General features: G+C 43.5%; 1 protein-coding gene across 4 annotated transcripts in view; it reads left to right on the top strand.

Moving 5' to 3' along the window:
* The first annotated feature begins 703 nt into the window (after positions 1 to 703).
* Positions 704 to 22872, top strand: part of LOC115155858 (probable phospholipid-transporting ATPase IH) — a 92976-nt gene continuing 70807 nt past the window's right edge. For all 4 annotated transcript variants that reach the window (XM_029702849.1, XM_029702848.1, XM_029702852.1 and 1 more), the window contains exon 1: positions 704 to 1311. In XM_029702849.1, the coding sequence (XP_029558709.1) occupies positions 1273 to 1311 (39 nt within the window). In that variant the 5' untranslated portion in view covers positions 704 to 1272. The remainder of the gene's footprint in view (positions 1312 to 22872) is intronic.

Here is a 22872-nt window from a genome sequence, read left to right as displayed (position 1 = left end):
TAACTGACTTGCCTAGTTGAATAAAGGTAAAAAAAAAAATCACATGATTTTTGTTAGGTCAAATGATTTTATCCGCATAATGCAACACACTTTGGAAGGCGGTGGGCGACCAAACAAAAGTGATCTACTTGAACGTGCCCATTGACAAATAAAAGTACTGTAAGGGGTGGTCGAAGGGTCAAGGGACTTGAGTGGTCCACTGCGTTGTAAAATCTAGACCAATCACAGCTGGCACTACATCACTCCTGGTGCTTCTTGCAGTGCCTGGTATTGCCTGTATTGTTTACATTCTTGCATAGCGCAAGTGATGTGTGGTTATGGAAACTCATCAGACTGAAATGTTTAAAAAGAAAATCTATAAAATACATGTTGACCATCAAAAGGTAAGGGGCTGGATCAAAAACACGTGGGGCTGATGCCCCGGGAAGCCCAAACCTAACGACGCCACTGCATAATTCCACGCGCATCCACTTTTTTGTAACAGCTTAAACATTACGAAACTTGTATTTCGATCACATAAGCCTCACATAATTCGACACGATAGTCCTCCATACAAAAAAGGCTTATCTCACGCGAACAGATTTTGGGCGGAGTAAATTGCCTCTTCCTCTCTCGAATAAACCGTTATGTCGCACACAGATGCATTTTGATTTAAGTCAGCATGGGGGTGAATGAAATTGCACTGCGCAGGCGCAGCATTCTGACGTATGGAGGTAAACAGCTATTCGTATGTGCACCATAACAGAACAAAAGAGAGCAGGACTGGAGGGAAGGACTGATATGAAAGGAGATTCATAGAAGAAAAATAACCACCAAGGGGAACCAGTGAAAATAAGCTCTTCAAGCATTTTCAATTATCAGTTTAGCAAACTTTTATTCGTTGTGAAAAAAGGGACATTCCCGAAAACGATTGCCGCGTTCACGTCTCAGTCGGAACTTGTTAACTGGTTGTAGTTCTACATGTGCCGCGTCAACCAGTTTGCAAGTCGAAAATGTCAGAGTTTCCCAATTCCGACTAACGCGTGAACGCGGCATAAGCAGCAGGAATCTCTGCATCACATTGCTCAGATGCATGGCTGTCCAAAATTACATGGAAATCAAAACAGCCAACTGAAAGACCGCTGCTGTCTCGCGCTCATACAGATGGAGAGGCAGAGCGGTCGGGAGCGATGGATGCGTGGACAGAGATGAACATTGGGTAGCGTCGGTAAAGATCCAAGGAGACTGGAAAGTGGACAGTAAATAATTTGTCAACGGGGAGCTGTCAAAAGAATGGATTTTAGCGTGCTACGGAATCTCATCAGTAGATACGTAAGTAGCGGATCGATCAACTACGCAATGTTACATTTGTATTCCAGTAACATCAGCAACTGGCATTCTGTTACATATCCGTTACATTTTAACTAACATCGCAACATTCTTGACTTTTTGATACACCGACGTGGGTTGTTTAGGCCGGAAAACATGTGATCAAAGGTTTGTCACAGTTAAACGGCAGTGCAAATGGATTCCCGCCAGGCTTCGGTACTTTGTTTTCGAGCTGAATGTCGAATGTGCCAGAAAGGTCCAGATGCATTGGAAGAGTGTGGAATTGAGATCAACTTGTGCTTGCTAGCTTCATTGACAAACACAGAGTTGGAACTTAGCTAGCTAACAAGTGATTTTGGGCACTGATAAAGAGTGTGTAGCTTGTGCTTCATTTTTGATAGTTTGACAGCTTGCAGATGATGACCTTTTAGACATGTTATTCTCAGAAATCAGACCTGAGCGTGCAGCCAGACTTTCCTGATTTAAGACTATATGCAGTGCACTCAATAGTTTTTAATCCACTTTTTTTATACTTGAGAACATACTACACCAAACATCTTAGCTAGATGTAAAATTGTGACACTAAGACCTCAGCAAAAACGTCAACATGTATTACAGATTTCTTTATGTATTACATTAATTCAGATTATTTTACTATGTTGTTGCTAAGGTGACTCCGGAGGGACAAACAACTGTACTTGCCAGGGTACGATATACGAACATAACACACCCAAGACAACTCTCATTTAGCTTCAGTCACTGCCGCAAGCATTTCTTAATGAGCAATCCAAAAAACAAGGCCAAATCAGGAAGTGCAGTCACCCTTTGTGTGTGTGTGAGAGAGAGGCAGATATCAAGAAGGAAAGTCACACAGAGAATTACAGCGATTTGATATATAATCAATGGGCTGAACAGGAGCAGAGCAGGAAATGGCTGTGCTGATGAGTGTTGATGACCGTGAATTACAGTGTTACCGGTCAGAGCGTTAATGTCACTGTCATTAACACAGCCCGCTATCTGCCCAGAAAGGAAGCAGCTGGACGCTAATGAGAGAGGGTAACCGTGATAGGAAGCAGGCCGCTGACTTTGTCTCAAATTATACCCTACACAGTACACTACCTTTTTTTAAATGACATTTTCTTACAGAGTTCAAAGATAAAATAGTAATCACATAGTGCATCTACTTCTGACCAGGGGGAAGGGAACAGTGATAGGAGGCTGACCTCCTCTCAGGCTCTCTGAACATACAGTACAACCTCCATTAAAACCTGCCTTCACTGGGTGTCTATCTTTGTTTTGTAGAGTGGGTGTGTGTCTGTGTCGGGCGGCTTGACTGATGCCCTGCTGGGTGTGATGTCAGGGGAAATCAGATTCACTAGTGAGAGGAGGTCACAGAGCTCACCTCTCATCCCTCACTTTGCTCCCTCCATATCTGTATCACCATGGCAACATGAAGTTGAGGTGGTCATCCATCCATGCTTCTCTCAGCTTGTTCTCCTAGGCTACAGGTATACACTCTAGGCAGGTGTTAAAGGTCAACTAGAGACTGTATGGTTAGTTGTTTACTATGTCTTGTTGACTTATTGATGTTTTACATTATAGTCATGTAGCAGACGCTCTTATCCAGAGCAACTTACAGGAGCAATTAGGGTTAAGTGCCTTGCTCAAGGACACATCATCAGATATTTTTTCACTAGGGTAGCTCGGGGATTCGAACCAGCGAACTTTCGGTTACTGGCCCAATGTTCTTAACTGCTTGGCTACCTGCCGCTATAGTTTTGGGCATTTCCATGTAAAAGGACCCATGAGCACCAACATGACGTTTATAGGAGCATATCAAATTGAAATGAAAGCATAAATACATTTTTCAACCATTTTCCATCTTAAAAATGAGGCAGAAGTAAAGGCTTTGATTTCTGAATAAACAAATGGAAAAGGGGTCTTAGGAAACCTCTACCAGGAAAAAGTATTAAAAGGTATCAGAAATAGGGTTGAACATTTTGGGGAATATTCAGAGGTGGACACTTTCTGTGGGAATTAACGGGAATATATGGGAATATATGGGAAATATACACAAATTAATATTAATACAATTTTTAAATGTAGATGTTTTTTGCATTGGATATATTTACCATATCATATGGAGACGGAAACATAAACCTTTTACCTTATCATAAGTAGACATAATTGCAAATGATTAAATCCTTCCAATAGAGATTGAACTTTAATTAAATGAGTTGACTTCACGTAGGATGATTTCACTGAACAACAAAAGGGAATATTGAATGATCCACAATGATCCATCGCATCTCCCCAAAAACATTTTCAACATACATCTGTAAAATGATAGTTTCTAGACTAAAGCTTTGGTTGTCTTCCTCTCAGGCTTCCTTGTCTTCTCCCTGGGCCTCCTCAATGTCCACTTCTTGAATATCAGACTCTGAGGCCTCATTTTCACTGTCACTTTCCAACCTTGTTGAGGATGGCTTGTTGTCAGGCTCAAAAAGCCTCAAATTTGCCCAGATGGCCACCAATTTTTCAACCCTTGTATTGGTCAGCCTGTTGCGTGCTTTGGTGTGTGTGTGTGTGTGTGTGTGTGTGTGTGTGTGTGTGTGTGTGTGTGTGTGTTCCCAAACAAGGACCAGTTGCGCTCTGAGGCGGCTGATGTTGGTGGGATTTGGAGGATGATGGAGGCAATGGGAAAGAGCCTCAGATCCACAAAGTTCCTTCCACCAGGTGGCTGATGAGATGTGTTGGCACGACTGCCATGTATGCTGCGGCGTGTATGGGCTTCAGGCAGAAGTCTTCACGCTTTTTGATGTATTTCAGAACTGTAAGATATTTTCTAACGTCTCTCCCTCTTGAGTGAGGATAATAAAAGTTCACAGAAGTAACAATTAATGGTAAACCTACCTACCTAGTGATTTTACTGATATCAATTTTGTTTACAAATTATTAAGTGACTAAAACTAGTAATTCCGTTACCAAATCGGTAATGGAATTACCCAAAAATCTGTAATGGAATTACTGAAGCTGAATTGGCTACAATGGGAAATCATACAAATCACTCACCACAGTCACCTGTTACTGTCCTCTCTTCCACTGACATACTGTTATGTTCAGCTCATAGTGTCTCCTGTTACTGTCCTCTCTTCCACTGACATACTGTTATGTTCAGCTCATAGTGTCTCCTGTTACTGTCCTCTCTTCCACTGACATACTGTTATGTTCAGCTCATAGTGTCTCCTGTTACTGTCCTCTCTTCCACTGCCATACTGTTATGTTCAGCTCATAGTGTCTCCTGTTACTGTCCTCTCTTCCACTGACATACTGTTATGTTCAGCTCATAGTGTCTCCTGTTACTGTCCTCTCTTCCACTGACATACTGTTATGTTCAGCTCATAGTGTCTCCTGTTACTGTCCTCTCTTCCACTGACATACTGTTATGTTCAGCTCATAGTGTCTCCTGTTACTGTCCTCCCTTCCACTGACATACTGTTATGTTCAGCTCATAGTCTCCTGTTACTGTCCTCTCTTCCACTGACATACTGTTATGTTCAGCTCATAGTCTCCTGTTACTGTCCTCCCTTCCACTGACATACTGTATGTTCAGCTCATAGTGTCTCCTGTTACTGTCCTCTCTTCCACTGACATACTGTTATGTTCAGCTCATAGTCTCCTGTTACTGTCCTCCCTTCCACTGTCATACTGTTATGTTCAGCTCATAGTCTCCTGATACTGTCCTCTCTTCCACTGACATACTGTTATGTTCAGCTCATAGTGTCTCCTGTTACTGTCCTCCCTTCCACTGACATACTGTTATGTTCAGCTAATAGTCTCCTGTTACTGTCCTGTCTTCCACTGACATACTGTTATGTTCAGCTCATAGTGTCTCCTGTTACTGTCCTCTCTTCCACTGACATACTGTTATGTTCAGCTCATAGTCTCCTCTTACTGTCCTCTCTTCCACTGACATACTGTTATGTTCAGCTCATAGTGTCTCCTGTTACTGTCCTCTCTTCCACTGACATACTGTTATGTTCAGCTCATAGTGTCTCCTGTTACTGTCCTCCCTTCCACTGACATACTGTTATGTTCAGCTCATAGTCTCCTGTTACTGTCCTCTCTTCCACTGACATACTGTTATGTTCAGCTCATAGTGTCTCCTGTTACTGTCCTCTCTTCCACTGACATACTGTTATGTTCAGCTCATAGTGTCTCCTGTTACTGTCCTCTCTTCCACTGACATACTGTTATGTTCAGCTCATAGTGTCTCCTGTACTGTCCTCCTTCCACTGACATACGTTATGTTCAGCTCATAGTCTCCTGTTACTGTCCTCTCTTCCACTGACATACTGTTATGTTCAGCTCATAGGTCTCCTGTTACTGTCCTCTCTTCCACTGACATACTGTTATGTTCAGCTCATAGTCTCCTGTTACTGTCCTCTCTTCCACTGACATACTGTTATGTTCAGCTCATAGTCTCCTGTTACTGTCCTCTCTTCCACTGACATACTGTTATGTTCAGCTCATAGTGTCTCCTGTTACTGTCCTCTCTTCCACTGACATACTGTTATGTTCAGCTCATAGTGTCTCCTGTTACTGTCCTCTCTTCCACTGACATACTGTTATGTTCAGCTCATAGTGTCTCCTGTTACTGTCCTCTCTTCCACTGACATACTGTTATGTTCAGCTCATAGTGTCTCCTGTTACTGTCCTCTCATTCCACTGGACATACTGTTATGTTTCAGCTATAGTGTTCTCTGTTACTGTCCTCTCTTCCACGACATACTGTTATGTTCAGCTCATAGTGTCTCTGTTACTGTCCTCTCTTCCACTGACATACTGTTATGTTCAGCTTCATAGTCTCCTGTTACTGTCCTCTCTTCCACTGACATACTGTTATGTTCAGCTCATAGTGTCTCCTGTTTACTGTCCTCTCTTCCACTGACATACTGTTATGTTCAGCTCATAGTCTCCTGTTATGTCCTCTCTTCCACTGACATACTGTTATGTTCAGCTCATAGTCTCCTGTTACTGTCCTCTCTTCCACTGACATACTGTTATGTTCAGCTCATAGTTCTCTGTTACTGTCCTCTCCTTCCACTGACATACTGTTATGTTCAGCTCATAGTGTCTCCTGTTACTGTCCTCCACTTCCACTGACATACTGTTATGTTCAGCTCATAGTCTCCTGTTACTGTCCTCCATTCCACTGACATACTGTTATGTTCAGCTCCATAGTCTCCTGTTACTGTCCTCCCTTCCACTGTCATACTGTTATGTTCAGCTCATAGTCTCCTGATACTGTCCTCTCTTCCACTGACATACTGTTATGTTCAGCTCATAGTGTCTCCTGTTACTGTCCTTCCTTCCACCGGACATACTGTTAGTTCATGCTCAATAGTGTCTCCTGTTACTGTCTCTCTTCCACTGACATAACTGTTATGTTCAGCTCATAGTGTCTCCTAGTTGACTGTCCTCTCTTCCACTGACTAACTGTTATGTTCAGCTCATAGTCTCCTGTTACTGTCCCTCTCTTCCACTGACATACTGTTATGTTCAGCTCATAGTGTCTCCTGTTACTGTCCTCTCTTCCACTGACATACTGTTATGTTCAGCTCATAGTGTCTCCTGTTACTGTCCTCTCTTCCACTGACATACTGTTATGTTCAGCTCATAGTCTTCTGTTACTGTCCTCTCTTCCACTGACATACTGTTATGTTCAGCTCATAGTGTCTCCTGTTACTGTCCTCTCTTCCACTGACATACTGTTATGTTCAGCTCATAGTGTCTCCTGTTACTGTCCTTCCTTCCACTGACATACTGTTATGTTCAGATCATAGTGTCTCCTGTTACTGTCCTCTCTTCCACTGACATACTGTTATGTTCAGCTCATAGTGTCTCCTGTTACTGTCCTCTCTTCCACTGACATACTGTTATGTTCAGCTCATAGTCTCCTGTTACTGTCCTCTCTTCCACTGACATACTGTTATGTTCAGCTCATAGTCTCCTGTTACTGTCCTCTCTTCCACTGACATACTGTTAAGTTCAGCTCATAGTCTCCTGTTACTGTCCTCTCTTCCACTGACATACTGTTATGTTCAGCTCATAGTGTCTCCTGTTACTGTCCTCCCTTCCACTGACATACTGTTATGTTCAGCTGATAGTCTCCTGTTACTGTCCTCTCTTCCACTGACATACTGTTATGTTCAGCTCATAGTGTCTCCTGTTACTGTCCTCCCTTCCACTGACATACTGTTATGTTCAGCTCATAGTGTCTCCTGTTACTCTCCTCCATTCCACTGACATACTGTTATGTTCAGCTCATAGTCTCCTGTTACTGTCCTCCCTTCCACTGTCATACTGTTATGTTCAGCTCATAGTCTCCTGATACTGTCCTCTCTTCCCCTGACATACTGTTATGTTCAGCTCATAGTGTCTCCTGTTACTGTCCTTCCTTCCACTGACATACTGTTATGTTCAGCTCATAGTGTCTCCTGTTACTGTCCTCTCTTCCACTGACATACTGTTATGTTCAGCTCATAGTGTCTCCTGTTACTGTCCTCTCTTCCACTGACATACTGTTATGTTCAGCTCATAGTCTCCTGATACTGTCCTCTCTTCCACTGACATACTGTTATGTTCAGCTCATAGTGTCTCCTGTTACTGTCCTCTCTTCCACTGACATACTGTTATGTTCAGCTCATAGTCTCCTGTTACTGTCCTCTCTTCCACTGACATACTGTTATGTTCAGCTCATAGTGTCTCCTGTTACTGTCCTCTCTTCCACTGACATACTGTTATGTTCAGCTCATAGTGTCTCCTGTTACTGTTCTCCCTTCCACTGACATACTGTTATGTTCAGCTCCTAGTGTCTCCTGTTACTGTCCTCTCTTCCACTGACTGTTTATGTTCAGCTCATAGTCTCCTGATACTGTCCTCCCTTCCACTGACATACTGTAATGTTCAGCTCATAGTGTCTCCTGTTACTGTCCTCCCTTCCACTGACATACTGTTATGTTCAGCTAATAGTCTCCTGTTACTGTCCTCTCTTCCACTGACTGTTTATGTTCAGCTCATAGTGTCTCCTGTTACTCTCCTCCCTTCCACTGACATACTGTTATGTTCAGCTCCTAGTGTCTCTTGTTACTGTCCTCTCTTCCACTGACTGTTTATGTTCAGCTCATAGTCTCCTGATACTGTCCTCCCTTCCACTGACATACTGTAATGTTCAGCTCATAGTGTCTCCTGTTACTGTCCTCCCTTCCACTGACATACTGTTATGTTCAGCTCATAGTGTCTCCTGTTACTGTCCTCTCTTCCACTGACATACTGTTATGTTCAGCTCATAGTGTCTCCTGTTACTGTTCTCCCTTCCACTGACATACTGTTATGTTCAGCTCCTAGTGTCTCCTGTTACTGTCCTCTCTTCCACTGACTGTTTATGTTCAGCTCATAGTCTCCTGATACTGTCCTCCCTTCCACTGACATACTGTAATGTTCAGCTCATAGTGTCTCCTGTTATTGTCCTCCCTTCCACTGACATACTGTTATGTTCAGCTAATAGTCTCCTGTTACTGTCCTCTCTTCCACTGACTGTTTATGTTCAGCTCATAGTGTCTCCTGTTACTGTCCTCCCTTCCACTGACATACTGTTATGTTCAGCTCCTAGTGTCTCTTGTTACTGTCCTCTCTTCCACTGACTGTTTATGTTCAGCTAATAGTCTCCTCATACTGTCCTCCCTTCCACTGACATACTGTAATGTTCAGCTCATAGTGTCTCCTGTTACTGTCCTCCCTTCCACTGACATACTGTAATGTTCAGCTCATAGTGTCTCCTGTTACTGTCCTCCCTTCCACTGACATACTGTTATGTTCAGCTCATAGTCTCCTGATACTGTCCTCCCTTCCACTGACATACTGTAATGTTCAGCTCATAGTGTCTCCTGTTACTGTCCTCCCTTCCACTGACATACTGTTATGTTCAGCTCATAGTGTCTCCTGTTACTGTCCTCTCTTCCACTGACATACTGGTATGTTCAGCTCATAGTCTCCTGTTACTGTCCTCTCTTCCACTGACATACTGTTATGTTCAGCTCATAGTGTCTCCTGTTACTGTCCTCTCTTCCACTGACATACTGTTATGTTCAGCTCATAGTGTCTCCTGTTACTGTCCTCTCTTCCACTGACATACTGTTATGTTCAGCTCATAGTCTCCTGTTACTGTCCTCTCTTCCACTGACATACTGTTATGTTCAGCTCATAGTCTCCTGTTACTGTCCTCTCTTCCACTGACATACTGTTATGTTCAGCTCATAGTGTCTCCTGTTACTGTCCTCTCTTCCACTGACATACTGTTATGTTCAGCTCATAGTGTCTCCTGTTACTGTCCCTCTCTTCCACTGACATACTGTTATGTTCAGCTCATAGTGTCTCCTGTTACTGTCCTCTCTTCCACTGGCATACTGTTATGTTCAGCTCATAGTGTCTCCTGTTACTGTCCTCTCTTCCACTGACATACTGTTATGTTCAGCTCATAGTGTCTCCTGTTACTGTCCTCTCTTCCACTGACTGTTATGTTCAGCTCATAGTCTCCTCTTACTGTCCTCTCTTCCACTGACATACTGTTATGTTCAGCTCATAGTGTCTCCTGTTACTGTCCTCTCTTCCACTGACATACTGTTATGTTCAGCTCATAGTGTCTCCTGTTACTGTCCTCTCTTCCACTGACATACTGTTATGTTCAGCTCAAAGTGTCTCCTGTTACTGTCCTCCCTACCACTGACATACTGTTATGTTCAGCTCATAGTGTCTCCTGTTACTGTCCTCTCTTCCACTGACATACTGTTATGTTCAGCTCATAGTGTCTCCTTTTACTGTCCTCTCTTCCACTGACATACTGTTATGTTCAGCTCATAGTGTCTCCTGTTACTCTCCTCTCTTCCACTGACATACTGTTATGTTCAGCTCATAGTGTCTCCTGTTACTGTCCTCTCTTCCACTGACATACTGTTATGTTCAGCTCATAGTCTTCTGTTACTGTCCTCTCTTCCACTGACATACTGTTATGTTCAGCTCATAGTGTCTCCTGTTACTGTCCTCTCTTCCACTGACATACTGTTATGTTCAGCTCATAGTCTCCTGTTACTGTCCTCTCTTCCACTGACATACTGTTATGTTCAGCTCATAGTCTTCTGTACTGTCCTCCCTCCACTGACATACTGTTATGTTCAGCTCATAGTGTCTCCTGTTACTTCCTCTCTTCCACTGACATATTGTTATGTTCAGCTCATAGTCTCCTGTTACTGTCCTCTCTTCCACTGACATACTGTTATGTTCAGCTCATAGTGTCTCTGTACTGTCTCTCTTCACTGACATACTGTTATGTTCAGCTCTAGTGTCTCGTATGTCCTCTCTTCCACTGACATTACTGTTATGTTCAGCCTCTAGTCTCCTGTTACTGTCCTCTCTTCCACTGACATACTGTATGTTCAGCTCATATGTCTCCTGTTACTGTCCTCTCTTCCACTGACATACTGTTATGTTCAGCTCATAGTATCCTGTTACTGTCCTCTCTTCCACTGACATACTGTTATGTTCAGCTCCATAGTGTCTCCTGTTACTGTCCTCCCTTCCACTGAATACTGTATGTTCAGCTCATAGTGTCTCCTGTTACTGTCCTCTCTTCCACTGACATACTGTTATGTTCAGCTCATAGTGTCTCCTGTTACTGTCCTCTCCTTCCACTGACATACTGTTATGTTCAGCTCATAGTGTCTCCTGTTACTGTCCTCCTCTTCCACTGACATACTGTTATGTTCAGCTCATAGTGTCTCCTGTTACTGTCCTCTCCTTCCACTGACATACTGTTATGTTCAGCTCATAGTGTCTCCCTGTTACTGTCCTCTCTTCCACTGACATACTGTTATGTTCAGCTCATAGTGTCTCCTGTTACTCTCCTCTCTTCCACTGACATACTGTTATGTTCAGCTCATAGTGTCTCCTGTTACCTGTCCTCTCTTCCACTGACATACTGTTATGTTCAGCTCATAGTCTTCTGTTTACTGTCCTCTCTTCCACTGACATACTGTTATGTTCAGCTCATAGTGTCTCTGTTACTGTCCTCTCTTCCACTGACATACTGTTATGTTCAGCTCATAGTCTCCTGTTACTGTCCTCTCTTCCACTGACATACTGTTATGTTCAGCTCATAGGGTCTCCTGTTACTGTCCTCTCTTCCACTGACATACTGTTATGTTCAGCTCATAGTGTCTCCTGTTACTGTCCTCTCTTCCACTGACATACTGTATGTTCAGCTCATAGTGTCTCCTGTTACTGTCCTCCCTTCACTGACATACTGTTATGTTCAGCTCATAGTGTCTCCTGTTACTGTCCTCTCTTCCACTGACATACTGTTATGTTCAGCTCATAGTGTCTCCTGTCCTCTCTTCCACTGACATACTGTTATGTTCAGCTCATAGTGTCTCCTGTTACTACGTTCCTCCCTTCCCACTGACATACTGTTATGTTCAGCTCAAAGTGTCTCCTGTTACTGTCCTCCCTTCCACTGACATACTGTTATGTTCAGCTCAAAGTGTCTCCTGTTACTGTCCTCTCTTCCACTGACTGTTTATGTTCAGCTCATAGTCTCCTGATACTGTCCTCCCTTCCACTGACATACTGTTATGTTCAGCTCATAGTGTCTCCTGTTACTGTCCTCCCTTCCACTGACATACTGTTATGTTCAGCTAATAGTCTCCTGTTACTGTCCTCTCTTCCACTGACATACTGTTATGTTCAGCTCATAGTGTCTCCTGTTACTGTCCTCTCTTCCACTGACATACTGTTATGTTCAGCTCATAGTCTCCTGTTACTGTCCTCTCTTCCACTGACATACTGTTATGTTCAGCTAATAGTCTCCTGTTACTGTCCTCTCTTCCACTGACATACTGTTATGTTCAGCTCATAGTGTCTCCTGTTACTGTCCTCTCTTCCACTGACATACTGTTATGTTCAGCTCATAGTCTCCTGTTACTGTCCTCTCTTCCACTGACATACTGTTATGTTCAGCTCATAGTGTCTCCTGTTACTGTCCTCTCTTCCACTGACATACTGTTATGGTTCAGCTCATAGTGTCTCCTGTTACTGTCCTCTCTTCCACTGACATACTGTTATGTTCAGCTCATAGTGTCTCCTGTTACTGTCCTCTCTTCCACTGACATACTGTTATGTTCAGCTCATAGTGTCTCCTGTTACTGTCCTCTCTTCCACTGACATACTGTTATGTTCAGCTCATAGTCTCCTGTTACTGTCCTCCCTTCCACTGACATACTGTTATGTTCAGCTCATAGTGTCTCCTGTTACTGTCCTCTCTTCCACTGACATACTGTTATGTTAGCTCATAGTGTCTCCTGTTACTGTCCTCTCTTCCACTGACATACTGTTATGTTCAGCTCATAGTGTCTCCTGTTACTGTCCCTCCCTTCCACTGACATACTGTTATGTTCAGCTCATAGTCTCCTGTTACTGTCCTCTCTTCCACTGACATACTGTATGTTCAGCTCATAGTCTCCTGTTACTGTCCTCTCTTCCACTGACATACTGTTATGTTCAGCTCATAGTGTCTCCTGTTACTGTCCTCTCTTCCACTGGCATACTGTTATGTTCAGCTCATAGTGTCTCCTGTTACTGTCCTCTCTTCCACTGACATACTGTTATGTTCAGCTCATAGTGTCTCCTGTTACTGTCCTCTCTTCCACTGACTGTTATGTTCAGCTCATAGTCTCCTCTTACTGTCCTCTCTTCCACTGACATACTGTTATGTTCAGCTCATAGTGTCTCCTGTTACTGTCCTCTCTTCCACTGACATACTGTTATGTTCAGCTCATAGTGTCTCCTGTTACTGTCCTCTCTTCCACTGACATACTGTTATGTTCAGCTCATAGTGTCTCCTGTCCTCTCTTCCACTGACATACTGTTATGTTCAGCTCATAGTGTCTCCTGTTACTGTCCTCCCTTCCACTGACATACTGTTATGTTCAGCTCAAAGTGTCTCCTGTTACTGTCCTCTCTTCCACTGACATACTGTTATGTTCAGCTCATAGTCTCCTGTTACTGTCCTCTCTTCCACTGGCATACTGTTATGTTCAGCTCATAGTGTCTCCTGTTACTGTCCTCTCTTCCACTGACATACTGTTATGTTCAGCTCATAGTGTCTCCTGTTACTGTCCTCTCTTCCACTGACATACTGTTATGTTCAGCTCATAGTCTCCTGTTACTGTCCTCTCTTCCACTGACATACTGTTATGTTCAGCTCATAGTCTCCTGTTACTGTCCTCTCTTCCACTGACATACTGTTATGTTCAGCTCAAAGTGTCTCCTGTTACTGTCCTTCCTTCCACTGACATACTGTTATGTTCCGCTCATAGTCTCCTGTTACTGTCCTCTCTTCCACTGACATACTGTTATGTTCAGCTCAAAGTGTCTCCTGTTACTGTCCTCTCTTCCACTGACATACTGTTATGTTCAGCTCATAGTCTCCTGTTACTGTCCTCTCTTCCACTGACATACTGTTATGTTCAGCTCATAGTGTCTCCTGTTACTGTCCTCTCTTCCACTGACATACTGTTATGTTCAGCTCATAGTCTCCTGTTACTGTCCTCTCTTCCACTGACATACTGTTATGTTCAGCTCATAGTCTCCTGTTACTGTCCTTCCTTCCACTGACATACTGTTATGTTCAGCTCATAGTCTCCTGTTACTGTCCTCTCTTCCACTGACATACTGTTATGTTCAGCTCATAGTGTCTCCTGTTACTGTCCTCTCTTCCACTGACATACTGTTATGTTCAGCTCATAGTCTCCTGTTACTGTCCTCCCTTCCACTGACATACTGTTATGTTCAGCTCATAGTCTCCTGTTACTGTCCTCTCTTCCACTGACATACTGTTATGTTCAGCTCATATTTTCTCCTGTTACTGTTCTCCCTTCCACTGACATACTGTTATGTTCAGCTCCTAGTGTCTCCTGTTACTGTCCTCTCTTCCACTGACTGTTTATGTTCAGCTCATAGTCTCCTGATACTGTCCTCCCTTCCACTGACATACTGTAATGTTCAGCTCATAGTGTCTCCTATTACTGTCCTCCCTTCCACTGACATACTGTTATGTTCAGCTCATAGTGTCTCCTGTTACTGTCCTCTCTTCCACTGACATACTGTTATGTTAAGCTCAAAGTGTCTCCTGTTACTGTCCTCCCTTCCACTGACATACTGTTATGTTCAGCTCATAGTGTCTCCTGTTACTGTCCTCTCTTCCACTGACATACTGTTATGTTCAGCTCATAGTCTCCTGTTACTGTCCTCTCTTCCACTGACATACTGTTATGTTCAGCTCATAGTGTCTCCTGTTACTGTCCTCTCTTCCACTGACATACTGTTATGTTCAGCTCATAGTCTCCTTTTACTGTCCTTCCTTCCACTGACATACTGTTATGTTCAGCTCATAGTGTCTCCTGTTACTGTCCTCTCTTCCACTGACATACTGTTATGTTCAGCTCATAGTCTCCTGTTACTGTCCTCTCTTCCACTGACATACTGTTATGTTCAGCTCATAGTGTCTCCTGTTACTGTCCTCTCTTCCACTGACATACTGTTATGTTCAGCTCATAGTGTCTCCTGTTACTGTCCTCTCTTCCACTGACATACTGTTATGTTCAGCTCATAGTTTCTCCTGTTACTGTCCTCTCTTCCACTGACATACTGTTATGTTCAGCTCATAGTCTCCTGTTACTGTCCTCTCTTCCACTGACATACTGTTATGTTCAGCTCATAGTGTCTCCTGTTACTGTCCTCTCTTCCACTGACATACTGTTATGTTCAGCTCATAGTGTCTCCTGTTACTGTCCTCTCTTCCACTGACATACTGTTATGTTAAGCTCAAAGTGTCTCCTGTTACTGTCCTCCCTTCCACTGACATACTGTTATGTTCAGCTCATAGTGTCTCCTGTTACTGTCCTCTCTTCCACTGACATACTGTTATGTTCAGCTCATAGTCTCCTGTTACTGTCCTCTCTCCACTGACATACTGTTATGTTCAGCTCATAGTCTCCTGTTACTGTCCTCTCTTCCACTGACATACTGTTATGTTCAGCTCATAGTGTCTCCTGTTACTGTCCTCTCTTCCACTGACATACTGTTATGTTCAGCTCATAGTCTCCTGTTACTGTCCTCTCTTCCACTGACATACTGTTATGTTCAGCTCATAGTCTCCTGTTACTGTCCTCTCTTCCACTGACATACTGTTATGTTCAGCTCATAGTGTCTCCTGTTACTGTCCTCTCTTCCACTGACATACTGTTATGTTCAGCTCATAGTGTCTCCTGTTACTGTCCTCTCTTCCACTGACATACTGTTATGTTCAGCTCATAGTGTCTCCTGTTACTGTCCTCCCTTCCACTGACATACTGTTATGTTCAGCTCATAGTGTCTCCTGTTACTGTCCTCTCTTCCACTGACATACTGTTATGTTCAGCTCATAGTGTCTCCTGTCCTCTCTTCCACTGACATACTGTTATGTTCAGCTCATAGTGTCTCCTGTTACTGTCCTCCCTTCCACTGACATACTGTTATGTTCAGCTCAAAGTGTCTCCTGTTACTGTCCTCTCTTCCACTGACATACTGTTATGTTCAGCTCAAAGTGTCTCCTGTTACTGTCCTCCCTTCCACTGACATACTGTTATGTTCAGCTCATAGTGTCTCCTGTTACTGTCCTCTCTTCCACTGACATACTGTTATGTTCAGCTCATAGTGTCTCCTGTCCTCTCTTCCACTGACATACTGTTATGTTCAGCTCATAGTGTCTCCTGTTACTGTCCTCTCTTCCACTGACATACTGTTATGTTCAGCTCATAGTCTCCTGTTACTGTCCTCTCTTCCACTGACATACTGTTATGTTCAGCTCATAGTCTCCTGTTACTGTCCTCCCTTCCACTGACATACTGTTATGTTCAGCTCATAGTGTCTCCTGTTACTGTCCTCCCTTCCACTGACATACTGTTATGTTCAGCTCATAGTGTCTCCTGTTACTGTCCTCTCTTCCACTGACATACTGTTATGTTCAGCTCATAGTCTCCTGTTACTGTCCTCTCTTCCACTGACATACTGTTATGTTCAGCTCATAGTCTCCTGTTACTGTCCTCCCTTCCACTGACATACTGTTATGTTCAGCTCATAGTGTCTCCTGTTACTGTCCTTCCTTCCACTGACATACTGTTATGTTCAGCTCATAGTGTCTCCTGTTACTGTCCTCTCTTCCACTGACATACTGTTATGTTCAGCTCATAGTGTCTCCTGTCCTCTCTTCCACTGACATACTGTTATGTTCAGCTCATAGTGTCTCCTGTTACTGTCCTCCCTTCCACTGACATACTGTTATGTTCAGCTCATAGTGTCTCCTGTTACTGTCCTCTCTTCCACTGACATACTGTTATGTTCAGCTCATAGTGTCTCCTGTTACTGTCCTCTCTTCCACTGACATACTGTTATGTTCAGCTCATAGTGTCTCCTGTTACTGTCCTCTCTTCCACTGACATACTGTTATGTTCAGCTCATAGTCTCCTGTTACTGTCCTCTCTTCCACTGTCATACTGTTATGTTCAGCTCATAGTGTCTCCTGTTACTGTCCTCTATTCCACTGTCATACTGTTATGTTCAGCTCATAGTGTCTCCTGTTACTGTCCTCTCTTCCACTGACATACTGTTATGTTCAGCTCATAGTGTCTCCTGTCCTCTCTTCCACTGACATACTGTTATGTTCAGCTCATAGTGTCTCCTGTTACTGTCCTCCCTTCCACTGACATACTGTTATGTTCAGCTCAAAGTGTCTCCTGTTACTGTCCTCTCTTCCACTGACGTACTGTTATGTTCAGCTCATAGTGTCTCCTGTTACTGTCCTCTATTCCACTGACATACTGTTATGTTCAGCTCATAGTGTCTCCTGTTACTGTCCTCTCTTCCACTGACATACTGTTATGTTCAGCTCATAGTCTCCTGTTACTGTCCTCTCTTCCACTGACATACTGTTATGTTCAGCTCATAGTGTCTCCTGTTACTGTCCTCTCTTCCACTGTCAAACTGTTATGTTCAGCTCATAGTGTCTCCTGTTACTGTCCTCTCTTCCACTGACATACTGTTATGTTCAGCTCATAGTGTCTCCTGTCCTCTCTTCCACTGACATACTGTTATGTTCAGCTCATAGTGTCTCCTGTTACTGTCCTCTCTTCCACTGACATACTGTTATGTTCAGCTCATAGTGTCTCCTGTTACTGTCCTCTCTTCCACTGACATACTGTTATGTTCAGCTCATAGTGTCTCCTGTTACTGTCCTCTCTTCCACTGACATACTGTTATGTTCAGCTCATAGTCTCCTGTTACTGTCCTCTCTTCAACTGACATACTGTTATGTTCAGCTCATAGTGTCTCCTGTTACTGTCCTCTCTTCCACTGACATACTGTTATGTTCAGCTCATAGTCTCCTGTTACTGTCCTCTCTTCCACTGACGTACTGTTATGTTCAGCTCATAGTCTCCTGTTACTGTCCTCTCTTCCACTGACGTACTGTTATGTTCAGCTCATAGTCTCCTGTTACTGTCCTCTCTTCCACTGACGTACTGTTATGTTCAGCTCATAGTCTCCTGTTACTGTCCTCTCTTCCACTGACATACTGTTATGTTCAGCTCATAGTCTCCTGTTACTGTCCTCTCTTCCACTGACATACTGTTATGTTCAGCTCATAGTGTCTCCTGTTACTGTCCTCTCTTCCACTGACATACTGTTATGTTCAGCTCATAGTGTCTCCTGTTACTGTCCTCCCTTCCACTGACATACTGTTATGTTCAGCTCATAGTGTCTCCTGTTACTGTCCTCTCTTCCACTGACATACTGTTATGTTCAGCTCATAGTCTCCTGTTACTGTCCTTCCTTCCACTGACATACTGTTATGTTCAGCTCATAGTGTCTCCTGTTACTGTCCTCTCTTCCACTGACATACTGTTATGTTCAGCTCATAGTCTCCTGTTACTGTCCTCTCTTCCACTGACATACTGTTATGTTCAGCTCATAGTGTCTCCTGTTACTGTCCTCTCTTCCACTGACATACTGTTATGTTCAGCTCATAGTGTCTCCTGTTACTGTCCTCTCTTCCACTGACATACTGTTATGTTCAGCTCATAGTGTCTCCTGTTACTGTCCTCTCTTCCACTGACATACTGTTATGTTCAGCTCATAGTGTCTCCTGTTACTGTCCTCTCTTCCACTGACATACTGTTATGTTCAGCTCATAGTGTCTCCTGTTACTGTCCTTCCTTCCACTGACATACTGTTATGTTCAGCTCATAGTCTCCTGTTACTGTCCTCTCTTCCACTGACATACTGTTATGTTCAGCTCATAGTGTCTCCTGTTACTGTCCTCTCTTCCACTGACATACTGTTATGTTCAGCTCATAGTGTCTCCTGTTACTGTCCTCTCTTCCACTGACATACTGTTATGTTCAGCTCATAGTGTCTCCTGTTACTGTCCTCCCTTCCACTGACATACTGTTATGTTCAGCTCATAGTGTCTCCTGTTACTGTCCTCTCTTCCACTGACATACTGTTATGTTCAGCTCATAGTCTCCTGTTACTGTCCTCTCTTCCACTGACGTACTGTTATGTTCAGCTCATAGTCTCCTGTTACTGTCCTCTCTTCCACTGACGTACTGTTATGTTCAGCTCATAGTCTCCTGTTACTGTCCTCTCTTCCACTGACATACTGTTATGTTCAGCTCATAGTGTCTCCTGTTACTGTCCTCTCTTCCACTGACATACTGTTATGTTCAGCTCATAGTGTCTCCTGTTACTGTCCTCTCTTCCACTGACATACTGTTATGTTCAGCTAATAGTCTCCTGTTACTGTCCTCTCTTCCACTGACATACTGTTATGTTCAGCTCATAGTGTCTCCTGTTACTGTCCTCTCTTCCACTGACATACTGTTATGTTCAGCTCATAGTGTCTCCTGTTACTGTCCTCTCTTCCACTGACATACTGTTATGTTCAGCTCATAGTCTCCTGTTACTGTCCTCCCTTCCACTGACATACTGTTATGTTCAGCTCATAGTGTCTCCTGTTACTGTCCTCTCTTCCACTGACATACTGTTATGTTCAGCTCATAGTGTCTCCTGTTACTGTCCTCTCTTCCACTGACATACTGTTATGTTCAGCTCATAGTCTCCTGTTACTGTCCTCTCTTCCACTGACATACTGTTATGTTCAGCTCATAGTGTCTCCTGTTACTGTCCTCTCTTCCACTGGCATACTGTTATGTTCAGCTCATAGTGTCTCCTGTTACTGTCCTCTCTTCCACTGACATACTGTTATGTTCAGCTCATAGTGTCTCCTGTTACTGTCCTCTCTTCCACTGACTGTTATGTTCAGCTCATAGTCTCCTCTTACTGTCCTCTCTTCCACTGACATACTGTTATGTTCAGCTCCTAGTGTCTCCTGTTACTGTCCTCTCTTCCACTGACATACTGTTATGTTCAGCTCATAGTGTCTCCTGTTACTGTCCTCTCTTCCACTGACATACTGTTATGTTCAGCTCATAGTCTCCTGTTACTGTCCTCTCTTCCACTGACATACTGTTATGTTCAGCTCATAGTGTCTCCTGTTACTGTCCTCTCTTCCACTGACATACTGTTATGTTCAGCTCATAGTGTCTCCTGTTACTGTCCTCTCTTCCACTGACATACTGTTATGTTCAGCTCATAGTGTCTCCTGTTACTGTCCTCTCTTCCACTGACATACTGTTATGTTCAGCTCATAGTGTCTCCTGTTACTGTCCTCTCTTCCACTGACATACTGTTATGTTCAGCTCATAGTCTCCTGTTACTGTCCTCTCTTCCACTGACATACTGTTATGTTCAGCTCATAGTGTCTCCTGTTACTGTCCTCTCTTCCACTGGCATACTGTTATGTTCAGCTCATAGTGTCTCCTGTTACTGTCCTCTCTTCCACTGACATACTGTTATGTTCAGCTCATAGTGTCTCCTGTTACTGTCCTCTCTTCCACTGACTGTTATGTTCAGCTCATAGTCTCCTCTTACTGTCCTCTCTTCCACTGACATACTGTTATGTTCTGCTCATAGTGTCTCCTGTTACTGTCCTCTCTTCCACTGACATACTGTTATGTTCAGCTCATCGTGTCTCCTGTTACTGTCCTCTCTTCCACTGACATACTGTTATGTTAAGCTCAAAGTGTCTCCTGTTACTGTCCTCCCTTCCACTGACATACTGTTATGTTCAGCTCATAGTGTCTCCTGTTACTGTCCTCTCTTCCACTGACATACTGTTATGTTCAGCTCATAGTCTCCTGTTACTGTCCTCTCTTCCACTGACATACTGTTATGTTCAGCTCATAGTGTCTCCTGTTACTGTCCTCTCTTCCACTGACATACTGTTATGTTCAGCTCATAGTGTCTCCTGTTACTGTCCTCTCTTCCACTGACATACTGTTATGTTAAGCTCAAAGTGTCTCCTGTTACTGTCCTCCCTTCCACTGACATACTGTTATGTTCAGCTCATAGTGTCTCCTGTTACTGTCCTCTCTTCCACTGACATACTGTTATGTTCAGCTCATAGTCTCCTGTTACTGTCCTTCCTTCCACTGACATACTGTTATGTTCAGCTCATAGGGTCTCCTGTTACTGTCCTCTCTTCCACTGACATACTGTTATGTTCAGCTCATAGTCTCCTGTTACTGTCCTCTCTTCCACTGACATACTGTTATGTTCAGCTCATAGTGTCTCCTGTTACTGTCCTCTCTTCCACTGACATACTGTTATGTTCAGCTCATAGTGTCTCCTGTTACTGTCCTCTCTTCCACTGACATACTGTTATGTTCAGCTCATAGTGTCTCCTGTTACTGTCCTCTCTTCCACTGACATACTGTTATGTTCAGCTCATAGTGTCTCCTGTTACTGTCCTCTCTTCCACTGACATACTGTTATGTTCAGCTCATAGTGTCTCCTGTTACTGTCCTCTCTTCCACTGACATACTGTTATGTTCAGCTCATAGTGTCTCCTGTTACTGTCCTCTCTTCCACTGACATACTGTTATGTTCAGCTCATAGTGTCTCCTGTTACTGTCCTCCCTTCCACTGACATACTGTTATGATCAGCTCATAGTGTCTCCTGTTACTGTCCTCTCTTCCACTGACATACTGTTATGTTCAGCTCATAGTGTCTCCTGTCCTCTCTTCCACTGACATACTGTTATGTTCAGCTCATAGTGTCTCCTGTTACTGTCCTCCCTTCCACTGACATACTGTTATGTTCAGCTCAAAGTGTCTCCTGTTACTGTCCTCTCTTCCACTGACATACTGTTATGTTCAGCTCATAGTGTCTCCTGTTACTATCCTTCCTTCCACTGACATACTGTTATTTTCAGCTCATAGTGTCTCCTGTTACTGTCCTCTCTTCCACTGACATACTGTTATGTTCAGCTCATAGTCTCCTGTTACTGTCCTCTCTTCCACTGACATACTGTTATGTTCAGCTCATAGGGTCTCCTGTTACTGTCCTCTCTTCCACTGACATACTGTTATGTTCAGCTCATAGTCTCCTGTTACTGTCCTCTCTTCCACTGACATACTGTTATGTTCAGCTCATAGTCTCCTGTTACTGTCCTCTCTTCCACTGACATACTGTTATGTTCAGCTCATAGTGTCTCCTGATACTGTCTTCTCTTCCACTGACATACTGTTATGTTCAGCTCATAGTGTCTCCTGTTACTGTCCTCCCTTCCACTGACATACTGTTATGTTCAGCTCATAGTCTCCTGTTACTGTCTTCCCTTCCACTGACATACTGTTATGTTCAGCTCATAGTCTCCTGTTACTGTCCTCCCTTCCACTGACATACTGTTATGTTCAGCTCATAGTGTCTCCTGTTACTGTCCTCTCTTCCACTGACATACTGTTATGTTCAGCTCATAGTCTCCTGTTACTGTCCTCTCTTCCACTGTCATACTGTTATGTTCAGCTCATAGTGTCTCCTGTTACTGTCCTCTCTTCCACTGTCATACTGTTATGTTCAGCTCATAGTGTCTCCTGTTACTATCCTTCCTTCCACTGACATACTGTTATTTTCAGCTCATAGTGTCTCCTGTTACTGTCCTCTCTTCCACTGACATACTGTTATGTTCAGCTCATAGTCTCCTGTTACTGTCCTCTCTTCCACTGACATACTGTTATGTTCAGCTCATAGGGTCTCCTGTTACTGTCCTCTCTTCCACTGACATACTGTTATGTTCAGCTCATAGTCTCCTGTTACTGTCCTCTCTTCCACTGACATACTGTTATGTTCAGCTCATAGTCTCCTGTTACTGTCCTCTCTTCCACTGACATACTGTTATGTTCAGCTCATAGTGTCTCCTGATACTGTCTTCTCTTCCACTGACATACTGTTATGTTCAGCTCATAGTGTCTCCTGTTACTGTCCTCCCTTCCACTGACATACTGTTATGTTCA

Source organism: Salmo trutta, chromosome 20 (genome assembly GCF_901001165.1).
Source record: "Salmo trutta chromosome 20, fSalTru1.1, whole genome shotgun sequence".
Lineage (NCBI taxonomy): Eukaryota > Metazoa > Chordata > Actinopteri > Salmoniformes > Salmonidae > Salmo > Salmo trutta.
Note: the sequence above shows the minus strand (reverse complement) of the source record. Positions and strands in the feature narration are given on the sequence as shown.